Raw genomic sequence first — 12317 nt, 5'->3', positions numbered from 1 at the left:
TTAGGCAACCAGCTCACCTGCTGCACTGTCCTCTGGCCCAGCAACCAGGCAGCAGGGGCCATGCTGATTGGTTGTGCCACATAGAGATAGGGTCTTACTTGGTTTGCAGTAGAGATATATAGTCTTCACTGCTTTATAGATAAGCCAGACTTCTTTTTTTAAAAAAACTTTTATTTATTTTAAATTTATAAATAATATATTTTTATTGATTTCAAAGAGGAAGGGAGAGGGAGAAATAGAAACATCAATGATGAGAATCACTGATCGGCTGCACTGGGGAATCGAGCCCTGACCAGGGCATGTGCCCTGACCGGGAATGGAACCGTGACCTCCAGCTTCATAGGTCGATGTTCAACCACTGAGTCACGCCGGCTGAGTCAGACTTCTTTTATGTAAAATATCTTAGTCAATAACGTGGAAATGGATTTTCTGATTAAAATGGGGCTTTGCATAGGGATTGCACACATTATTATTTCAGATTTGTTGAGAACATGTGGTGATGGTCAATATTCTTAGCAACCAGGAAGGCAAGATCACCAACCAATCAGGACAGGAAAAGATGTGGCCACCATAGTTTGGACAAGAACTCGAGGATAAACAAACTGTAGTATGTTTGCTGTTCCCAAACATACTACAACTACCCGCACCTTTCACTCCTTCCCGTTAGGGGCCACACATCCACCCAGGAGCAGGACCACCCTCACAGCTTCCCAGCTCTCACATGGAAAGGAAGCAGAGCAGATATTTCTAAATGTTGTCCCAGGGTCCTATGGGCCCACCGACAGGTCACAGTGTAGTTAGCTCCTAGAACAAAAGGCCAAAAGAAAAAAAGGGGGCAAGGTGAGGTGTGGTATCTTACACTCCTACTCCTCTCCTTTAACTGCAACATTCTCTACACCAAGAGGAGGGAAGGGAGCTGCCAGAGAGATTATGGGTTTGCACAAATGTGTCTCAGCTTCTGGATTTTTAAAGAAGGTTTCCACCCATTTGAACAAGATGCCATCAGCAAACCCTACATCTGTAGCTGCTCTGTAGCCTGCACCAGCACTCTGTCACTGTGGCGGTTTTGGCAGGAGCTCTGGTGGGTTTGGCCAGGATGCCGAGCCAGAGAGACACGCTGGAGGTCAGGGCTGAGTTTGGTAGCATGCTGGCTCCTGGCCTTTTGTCTTCACTTCTGTCTGAGCGCACAACCCCTAACACAAAAACCAGGACTGTGTCATTTCAACACAAACACTTCAGATTTATTGTAGCGTTTATTGAATACACTTCCCCTTCTGTTGAGAAAACTTGTTTGACTTTAAGAAGTCTTCTAGCAAATTCAAATGGGGAAGTAGGCACAGATCCACTGGTGTCACACAGGGTTGTAGGAAATACACAATTCTGCTTTGCTTAGAAAATATCTTAGATCAAGAGAAAGATGGGTATTCAAGATTCCATCGTGGTGTATTGGACTGGTTTTTAGCCTGGAAAAAAGCATTTACAGCCTGTTAAGTTAAACTAAAGTAACTACTTTTGCTTATAGTATAGCTTGCTTTTTTTGTAAAGTACAATGACAAAACACAGACAATAATGATCAAAACACTGACTTCAAATGGGATTTTGTTTACAGTTTTTAATGAAGCAATTTGTGCAAACATTTTTTTCTTCTTCAAAGGAAAAAAAAAGAAAAGAAAAAAAACAAAAAAAAAACGGCCACACTTGGGTGCCTGGTGTTAACACAGACAACGCTTTCTCATTGCAACCATATTTCAAAGCAGTAGAGTGCAGGGGCAGTGGCCAGGCCCTTAGTATTCCTCAGGATTGCTTGAGTGCAAATCTCGCATATATGACTCAATTATGTTAGGAGGTACACCTTGCAAGAGGAGCCTGCAGAAGGAAAGTCCACCTGGAGAGGGCAAAAAGGAAAAGGAAAAGTCAAAACCGTCTATGTGAAAAATCGCTGAAACAACACTCCTGGACTAGCTGCCTGGAAATGTGTCTAATTATGTTCCAGTTAGTTACAAAGATTCAATCAGTCCCTGCTCGGAAATCTTCTCCTGGGTTTAGTATATTTAGACTTTAAGGCACTAGACATCTAGGAGGAAAAGCAAGTTCTGGCTAGGCCCATAGAAGTCCTTTGTTTCCTGCTATTATTCAATCTTAATTTAATTTCCTAACTGGTTGGGAAATACTTATCACTGAGAGGTTTTGGGATTCTCTATAGATAATTTAAGTGCTCTGACTGAATGGCAGAATAAATGCATTACCATGTTATGAATCAGCAGGAAGAACTGTTTCTGGTTTATTTCTGTTCTTTTTAATTAAGCACCAAGTTCTAACTCAAACACGTTAGAGAAGAAAAAGGAGACGACTCCTTTAAACTTGGCTACTTATACATTGTCAAGAGTGAAACAAATTGGAAAAAAATTGTTTTTGGTTTGTTAATCTTCACCCAAGCACATTTTTTACTTTGATACTTTTTTAGAGAGAGTGGAAGCGAGGGGGAAAGACAGAGAGAAAAACATTGACATGAGAGAGACACATCGATTGGTTGCCTCCTGCACACGCCCTGACCAGGGCAGAGATCAAGCCTGCAACCAAAATACGTGCCCTTGACCAGAATCGAACCTGTGACCCTCGAGTCTGAGGGCTCACACTTTAACCACTGAGCCAATCCGGCTAGGGCTCACATTGGAATAGTTTGTTAAAAATAGTAAAACCTATCCAATACCTTCTGAGGGTCAGAGAAATACCTACTAATATTTCATACTTACCTTTCATGTTTCTGAATTATATCTAAAAAAATAAAAGTACCCTTCATGAGAGAACCCATGAAACTATACAATTCATGGTCCTTTGGAAAAGTACTTCACTACTTGCTAATAAATTCACGTCCAGACAAAACAGCATGCCATATGAACATTCTTAAACTTCTTTAGTGCAAATTTGGAAAAGTCATTCTCCTTTTAAAAAAAGACTTCAAGTCACATATCGGTAGAAATGATGCCACTTTTGTACATGTCCATTCCTGGATGCAAAGCGTTCAGAATGCTTGGGTATCACTCATTTTCATCCACATTAAATGCTTTAATTCATGCTCTACCGCATTCATGTCAACAGGAGATTGTTGTGCTGAATAAGTACTAGTTGTTAATTTCAAGATACTAAAATACAAATTAAAAACTACAAAGTTAGATGTTTTAAATAGTCTATTTTCATTGGACTACATAATGAAAATCATGCCATATGCCACAAGCTCTATATGACTTATGACAGCATAAGCTTCATATGCCAAATCCATATGAAAGCTTACCTTAGATGATAATACACATTCAAAAATCCTTACTGTGCTACAACTAAGGAAAAGAGAGAGAAAGAGAGAGAGAGAAGTTTTGAGCATTAATAGAGTGCTAAAACCAGAGTTGAGTACTCGTTGGATGAAATTATGGTTGCGATTATGATGAGGTGATTTCATTAATCCTTAGTCATGTGAAAGATGTAGGAACATAGAAGCACATGGAATGAAGGGCAGGGATCCAGTCACTTCAAAAGGATCATTAATATGTAAAACACTTATTAATATGCACAACCACTTTGCCTAAACAGGTGGCAAAGCCAATTGGATTGTACAGTGAATATTTATGGTAAGAGCTTCCAAACCATTAGCTTAAAAAAAAAAATCCTACAACATATATATATTGTGTTTTTCAACAAAAGAAAAACATAGATGATGAACAAAGTATTAGTGTACATATATATATGTTGAAATTCTAAAAGGCAAAATTATCAAGTAGGTATTAATGTGAGACTAGTGTATTCTATAATATGTATTCTGAAATGATTCCAAATGTGACTAATCTATATAAACACAAGGCTTAAACAAACAGCCTAGAAAGTGACTATATGTATAATCTACAAAACTTTTAAGAAATAGCCCTAATTCTTTCCTCCTTTGAAAACTGACATTACCTCTGGGAATTCAAAGAGCACATATGATAAACTCAGGCATAGATCTACATCATAGAGTTTGCATCAAGTTTCTTACCCGTCCCCAAAGAACTTCTTAATCCATTCTTCCAACTGGGGGAGAATCATACATATACTATCAGACTCATTTAATGCTTAATACATTTAATAATGGGACCTAGGCTTATCTGTCCATTTAAATTCATGAGTATATGAAATACTTTTGGTCCCATGAAAATATCTAAAATGTCCAATAGAAAGATGGGTTACAGATATCCTACTGGTGATTTTTTCAGGGGAAAGTCTTAACTATGAAAGTTTCTAAATATTGGATCTGTTTTTATTTGTGACCTTTCCCTATCAAAAATGCTCGGAACACTTTTTCTACAGCTTAGCAATTTAAAAAGGTTCAGTTTTCTGAATTTCAACACAAATCTAAGGAAACCACCCTGGAAACTATCTTAAAGGGAGATCGTATCTCTTTACATGTGAAAAATGCAATTATTACAGAAATGTCATTGGTTCCCAGGTGTTGATAATTTTACATCTAAAATATGGTATCTTCAAATGCAGCCTTCTGGCTTTATTTATGGGGACCTGTGCTATGGTACTTAGTTTTCTGACAAAACTTAGTTCCTAATTACTTAATAACCTTGAATAATTTGGCCTTCCTAGTTCATGGCATAAACACTGTATGCCACGAGCTGCTAAAAAAATATAATGAGAAGCAAATGAGAAAGTCAAGCTTTACATGCAAAGTGCGATTTCATGTAAGAGGAATGGAACAGGAAGTAGAAATATCTGGTGCGATATGAATTTTTAAAACCTGTTGCTGCCCCTCCAGGAACAGTGGTTCTCCAGGGGAAAATACTCGTTGATATATCACTGTAGAATTAGAATATTTGTACCAATATTTATTTGTTCTCAGTTCACATATTTACCTTTATTTTTACAGCTTAACTTGATTCAAGCCACCTATTATCAGATAACAATCTGATGATAAACAACCTTGGCTTTACTTTTAGGACCCAAAAGTTTTACCAATATGTTGCAATTGATATTTTACTATGAACGTATGTACTAAAATACATTATTTTTATTATTAAATTCAATTATCATATAATTCACCATGCAATTACATAAAAATATATCATCTATATCTATCTATCTATATCTATATCTATATCTATATCTATATCTATATCTATATCATTATTATCTTTTAGGAAGGACCGCCAAATGTTGAACCAGTTATGAAATCATCATTTTATATCATTAGCAACATTCAGTTATTTTCAAAACACACAGAAGTTGCACTAGGCTTTTGTTTTTATTTTTATTTTTGGATGCTGAAACATAAGTACCAACAGTACCTTGGAATTATTAAGCCTAAGAGTTTAGAAACCAGAGGTATTGCAACTGGGACCATAATCTGCATTTAAAGCTAATAAAAACTTAAAAGTAATGTTTACATTTGTAAGCACTATCTCAAGAGTAAGCTTCAAAATTTTTCTAAGGATGTTATGTTTTAAACTTGTTTTTTTTCTCTCTCACTCAATTATGAATCTATTGTACCATATTACCACAGGACTGACAGAGATCAGAAGAGAAAGAATAATTTTTTTAAAAAAAAAGGTTACAAAAGGAATTTTTTTCAATAAGTTTCTTAACGATTTTATACTAAATTTAGGACTAAAAACTTTTTTAACATAAGTACTCTAAGCATTTACTACATTTTTCCAAAAAATAGATATTACAAGATTATCTTTCTGACTTTTAGATAATAATTTCTTCACTATAAAGAGGTAGAGAAAAGACTTCACTGTCACAGAAAGGCAAGGTGATACAATACGGCTGAGAGAAAAGATATTAGAATCATGTCACCTATTATCTCATGGTGTCCCAAAGTAGGTTTTGATTGCCAAGAAAAAAACTTTACTATACAAACTATACTCAATCAATATGAAAACTGATTAAGACAATGGGTTATGCTGAAACTTTTCTACCACATCAATCCTTATACGTCTTCTTGATTTACATCGGTAGAAAACTAGTATAAATGAAATGTACACCTGTAAATGGAAGTTCTCTAGTGAGATTTTAAAAGCAACTGGTTAAAAGCAACTGGTTAAAATATGTAGATGCTATATTCTACATATGTAATAGTCTACACTAAATTAGCAAACTTACCCATATGTATTGAAAGTTTCACAAAATAGTAAACTAATTTAAAATAGTGTAAATTTCTATCTTTAGATAAGTTTTTGCCCTAAGCTTCTATTTATAGATGGACTACATCATCAAAATAATACCCTCTTAACTTCATTTATTCTCACCATGCTGTACACATATCAGCATTCTACTGTAATTAATATTTCTTTAGTAAACAAGAATTGCAAGAGTTTAAGGTAAGGCTACTTAACAAGTCAAACAAACTTCACAAATAAATCAAGAGTGAATGCAAGATGTAAAAATGTATTCTCTACCCCAATTCTCTTACCCCTTCCTCCTCCACCCCAGAACATTTTGGCAAACAATTTGGATTTTGCAGTAAGCATAATAATTAAATGGTTTTCTTTCATTTTATTCTACACCCAAGGTCTTGGATGTCATACCTTTCACCTCCAGTTTGCATTCGACCTCCACTGTCCCTAGGTTATTGACTGCTTTGCAGCAGTAAGTGCCTCCGTCATAGGAGCTGGGCTTGCGGATCTCCAGCGTACAGACCCCTTGGTTGCTGAACATCCTGTATCTTGGGTCATCCACAATAGCAACTTTGTTTTTCATCCAGGTTATTTTGGGCTGAAATTAATATTGAAGTAAATTAGGGTCAAAACATATCTGTACTTAGCATATTAATAGGCCATCAAAGCAGTGACAGAATTTTAAAGCATAGCTTAGAGAGGACACCTAAAAAGAATCCACATCTATTTGAGCACAGTTTCTCTCAAATTAAACTCTACTTAGTGCTTGGCAAGAGAGCAAATGAGCAGTTCTTCTTTTTTTCTTTACATTGTACTAGGATAGAATGGACCACCTCAGTAGCTTCTGAGGCGAATACATTTCTATCGCCGCAATAAATTCAGCAAACCTGGTTCCCTTCACTTCTGCAACATCATGCAGTTAGTGATCAAGTTTGCACTACATGAACAGTTCTGAAAAAGTATGTCAGGTTTGTTCACAGGACAGCTCTGGAGCAATCTTCCCAAAAGGATTCAATTGCAGTTCAATTTCATCTACAGGTCCATGAGGTTAACTCATCCAAGAGACTATATATTGCTGGACATTTTTCTGAGAATCCCCATAAGGTGTCATAACCATCGAATTTCCTCGCTTCATTTTCCTGATATCTTTTTCTAATTATTTGTGGGCTACTTATGCCTCCTCACCCTTTAATCTGTCCTCTGACATCTGCTTTCATCATCTGGTGGCAATGGATCTTCTCCAACCAGGTAATTCAAGATCTATCATAACCTAGTCACCCAGGGAGGTGACTCCATTCTCCTTGACCCCTGAACTATATCTAACATCACTGACCTCCTACTCCTCCTTATTCATATCGTCTTCCCCTTCCTTATGTAACTGCACAGCCTCTACATTCCCTCTTCTACCTCTTATATGATTTTGCTTTTTCAGACCTTAGAGATGGCTCTTCTCTTTCTTCTTCACACTGTTCTTTCTTCCTTCCACCTTTCAAGTGGAAGTATTCATTGAGGCTCACTTGGTCCGGGGTTTTTTCCTCATTACCCTCTTTCCTCAGTGGTATTCCTTTCTAATGACTCCAAGGGATGGATTGTACCTCCTCATCTGCCCCCATGCCTGGGGACTCCTAAACTGAGGATCACAGCCTTGGCCTTTGTCTAAGCTCCAGTGAACTTCTTCTCTGCCTACTGATCATTCCTACTTGGATGGACCAACATCACTTCCAATTAAACACAACTTCAGCATCTTCCTCCTATCCTCAGTTTGGCTTCTCTCTGACTTTCCTATTTCTGTTCATGGTACATGTGGAAAAAAATACCACTGTTGGCAATTTTTCAAATTCTAGGGCTCCTTCCCTCAGTGCCACTCAGATAAATGTCTTCATGGGCAACATTCATTAACTGGTTGTTCTTTTCAAATGCCAACAAAATGAAACCTTCAAACCTTTCTAACTCTCTTCTGTCAGATGTGATTTCTCCCTTCCAAGTGCTCTGTACCCTTAATATAGCGCACTTTAAATTCTGCCTTGCATTATAGTATCATTATTTGTCTTAATCTATTAGAGAAAACTTGATGAATCAATATTTCCACCTAATTTTTAGGTGAAACAATATTACTTCCATCTCCTCACCTCTCAGTTCTTTTTAAAATAGGTGGTTTGGTTTTTCCTTAGAATGAACCCCTTATTTAGTAAAGAAATGTAAACATTTTTTACTACTTAAATAGTGTACCTAATTTTCCAACAATACCACCCTCTAACCCCAGAATAAGACACAAATAGCAGTTGGAGGGTCCGTTTGTATTCCTACTTATATTTATAGTGTAGCAAATACAAAAGGGAGAGTTTCAGGTTAATTCTTAAATTTAACTAATGTGATTAAAAAACTAACAAACATGGTACCTTGGGATTTCCTCTCACACTGCAGTTCAGAGTGGCATTGTACCCAGCTATAGCGTAGGTGTTGACCAAAGGCTGCGTGAACATGGGCGCCTCTGTGAAATCGAAGTCTTCATACACTGGATTTTTATAGACTTTACCTTAAAAACAAGCATTAGAAACACACAAATTGGCCTGAGACTACATTATTCTTGGCATACTTTACTCGCCATGAAAACTTCCCTGAACTTAGAAAAACATGTAAAAACACGAGTGAACACCACACAGCATTCATTCTGGAGAGCACACATATCCCACAGGGGGCAGAGTGGTCATCTGAAATTGTAACAAATGTTCACAAGAATTTGGTGTCAGAGTATTTTGATCAACCATGAGTTTTACTGTGGCAGTGATGAGGAAATGAAATGATAGGCATGGAATTCAGCCTCACCCGTTTCATGGGTCTCATGTGTAGCTACTTTGAAGGTGTCTAAGAATAGAAGTAACCCGAGCTCAATAAGTCAATATCTACTTTTTCCTATCCTTGTGAATTTAGGCATTTATATACCTACTGCCCAGAAGTTGGAATGAATTACAGCTTACATTTTTAAAAATGCAATAATAATATAATTTTCCTCTAAAATGTTTACTTTTAAATTTATTATTGGACATTTTTTTATCATAATTTAAAAATATGTGTTTATAATTTTCTTATTTCTTTTTCTTTCAGTCTCCTCTAGTTACTGAAAACCAAAGTCTTCAGATGTCTAGTTGTGAAATTGTGATTTATAATAAGAAACATATATTTGGTCTTTATCCCCATTTCTGGCTCCAAACCCTTGAAATTTCCTAAGCAAGGAGAGCTATAAAGGTATCTTTTGTTATGTTAATGAGGTAGCATTTGACACACACCACCACCACCACCACCACCACCACCACCACCACTGCTACCACCACCTAGGGACTGGTTGCCAAAGGAAACCAACCTTGTGATTAGTGGGTTGAAACTTTTAGTCCCGCCCTCAGACCTCCAAGGAGGAGAGAGGGGCTGGAGATTTAATCAACCATGGCTGTGTAATGAAGCCTCCTTAAAAACCAAAAAGGACATGTTTGTAGAGCTTGTGGATTGGTGAACACTGGGAGATTCTAGGAGAGTGATGGCGCTCTGAGGCTTGGACACTCCGTGCCCATTCCCCATCCTTTGCTTATGCTCCTCTTCCATCTGGATGTTCCTGAGTTAAAATCTTTTCTATTAAACCAGTGATACAGTAGACAGAATGTATCTTTGAGTTCTGTGAGCTACTCTAGGAAGTTAATCAAACCTGAGGAGGGGGTCATTGGAACCTCTGATTTATAGCCTGTGAGAAGCACAGGAGACAGCTTGGACTTGCAATTGGCATTTGAAGTGGGAGGTGGGGACATTCTTGTGGGACTGAGCCTGAAACCTGTGGGATCTGATGCTATCTCTGGGTAATGTCAGAATGGAGTGGAATTGTGGGACATCCAGCTGGTGTCTAAGACTTGATTGGTGTTAGGGAAACTCAACCAAACCTCCACTCACTGGAATTGGGTGAGAGCCCCCTTTATCAGCCCACTACCAACTCACCATCCTTGGCGATCACAGCGCTCTCTTTAGTCATTGTTGCATTCTCACTGAGGCCACACATGTTTTCAGCAAAGACCCGGAAGTAGTATTCATTGCCTATGACCAGTTCAGTAATGGTGGCATGGGTTCGGTGATAGTGCTCAATGACAGTGAACCATTCCTGAATGAAAAACAATTTGAGGAAAATCACCTAAAAATACACAACTATCCCAACTGTTGATTAGAATAAATATCAGGGATGTTTCATTCACTAAAAGAAAAATAGCACTAATTTTTATCTTGAGAGCAATAACTATGTACATTTAATGTATTTAATACTTTATAATTGATTTATACTTGGCTGTATAATTTAATCTTCATTTATACATTAGAATCATATACCCTAGAGGTCAACTACTACCTTTCTACTTTTCTCATAACTGTACAGTCTGTCATCTATCAATCTACTTGTCTACTTATCTACCTTTTGTATAATAAAATATAATTATAACATGTTATTGCCAAGATATCTATTCTGAGGAAGAGATGATGCTAAATCAACAGAGAAAAATTAAAATTGTTCAACAAATTTGCCTAATATTATCAACACAAGTTCTTTAAGGTCTGTGCTCAGATCTCACCTCCTCCCTAACTGTTCAGCCTTCCATTGCTCTACTTAGGCCACACTGTGTCACCTTAACCTGGAGAAGTTTTCTTCACGGCACTTGCTACCTTAAATTATCCTATATGATAAAAGCCTAATATGCTAAGTGGCTGGACGTCCATTCAGCCAACCAAAGTGTAATATGCTAATGATATGCTAAGGCCACTCAACCGCTCGCTATGACATGCACTGACCACCAGGAGGTAGATGCTCCGACCTGTAGGTTAGCTTGCTGCTGAGCTCTGGCCTATCAGGACTAAGCAAGACAGGCCAGGCACACCCTGGAGCCCTCCCATGATTCCTCCCTGGCTGGCTAACCTCCCGTGTCTTTCCCTGGCCCCAATCGTGCACCAGTGGAGTCCCTCAGTCTGGCCTGCGCCCTCTCGCAATCAGGACCCCTCAGTGGATGTCAAAGAGCCGATTTTGGCCCGATCCCACAGGTCAGGCTGAGGGACCCCACTGGTGCACAAATTTGTGCACTGGGCCTCTAGTCTATTTACTGTTTGACTTGTTTATTCTCTACCCCACCCATCACTGGCATGAACAAGCCAGGATGTTAAAGACAGACGTTTATTCTCTCTCCTTATATCCCTAGTGCCTATCACAATACCTGGCACATAGTAGGTACCTTACACAAAATAAATGTTTATTAAATACTATAATGGATGAATGAATGAATGAATGAATGAGAAGCTAATTTTTTTTTCATTTTTTCCCCTTATCATACCAAAAAATATAGTAGTCTCAAAATTTATCTGGCAAACAATGGAAATTCCCATGGTACCACATATGTTTGGGACCTCTAATTGAGAAAAATACACTTGCTGACAAAAATGTTCATAAAGGAAAGAATTTTTCTTACAACTTTTAGGGGCCATAGTTATATATGTACTTTGCATATTTTAAGACAGCAAACAAATGTATTTATGCCCTTTTTTATATCCAAAGCACTTTATACAAACCTTTATTCTAACATTTATCATATTGTTTTGTCATTTGGTTTTATGTCTTTCTTATTGCCTAGACCAGGGGTCCTCAAACTTTTTAAACAGGGGGCCAGTTCACTGTCCCTCAGACCGTTGGAGGGCCAGACTATAGTTTAAAAAAAAACTATGGCCGGAACCGGTTTGGCTCAGTGGATAGAGCGTCGGCCTGCGGACTGAAAGGTCCCAGGTTCGATTCCGGTCAAGGGCATGTACCTGGGTTGCGGGCACATCCCCAGTAGGAGGTGTGCAGGAGGCAGCTGATCGATGTTTCTCTCTCATCGATGTTTCTAACTCTCTATCTCTCTCCCTTCCTCTCTGTAAAAATCAAAAATCAATAAAATATATTTAAAAAAACAAAAACAAAAACAAAACTATGAACAAATTCCTATGCACACTGCACATATCTTATTTTGAAGTAAAAAAACCAATGTTTTCGGCGGGCTGCATGTGGCCCGCAGGCCATAGTTTGAGGACCCCTGGCCTAAACCAGTGGTTCTCAATCTGTGGGTCGCGACCCCTTCAGGGGTCGAACAACCCTTTTACAGGGGTCGCCTAAGA

At 38.0% G+C, this 12317-nt stretch overlaps 1 protein-coding gene and 1 non-coding gene across 2 annotated transcripts in view; both read right to left on the bottom strand.

The window, feature by feature from the left end:
* Positions 1–1764: 1764 nt before the first annotated feature.
* The window catches only part of MYBPC1 (myosin binding protein C1), a 95237-nt gene continuing 84684 nt past the window's right edge, over positions 1765–12317 (bottom strand). Inside the window, exons 28-33 of the mRNA XM_070410908.1 lie at positions 10131–10290; positions 8549–8685; positions 6561–6747; positions 4772–4830; positions 3293–3335; positions 1765–1885 (exon numbers count right to left, since the gene is read on the bottom strand). Of these exons, the coding sequence (XP_070267009.1) occupies positions 3330–3335; positions 4772–4830; positions 6561–6747; positions 8549–8685; positions 10131–10290 (549 nt within the window). The 3' untranslated portion in view covers positions 1765–1885; positions 3293–3329. The remainder of the gene's footprint in view (positions 1886–3292; positions 3336–4771; positions 4831–6560; positions 6748–8548; positions 8686–10130; positions 10291–12317) is intronic.
* LOC139007843 (small nucleolar RNA SNORA66) lies at positions 6957–7087 on the bottom strand. Its single transcript, XR_011470989.1, has one exon. It is a non-coding gene; the product is annotated as a small nucleolar RNA SNORA66 (small nucleolar RNA).

Source organism: Myotis yumanensis, unplaced genomic scaffold, assembly GCF_028538775.1.
Source record: "Myotis yumanensis isolate MYYU_CA2020_CCGP unplaced genomic scaffold, mMyoYum1.0.hap1 SCAF_3, whole genome shotgun sequence".
NCBI lineage: Eukaryota > Metazoa > Chordata > Mammalia > Chiroptera > Vespertilionidae > Myotis > Myotis yumanensis.
This window is presented reverse-complemented; position numbering and strand designations above follow the sequence as displayed.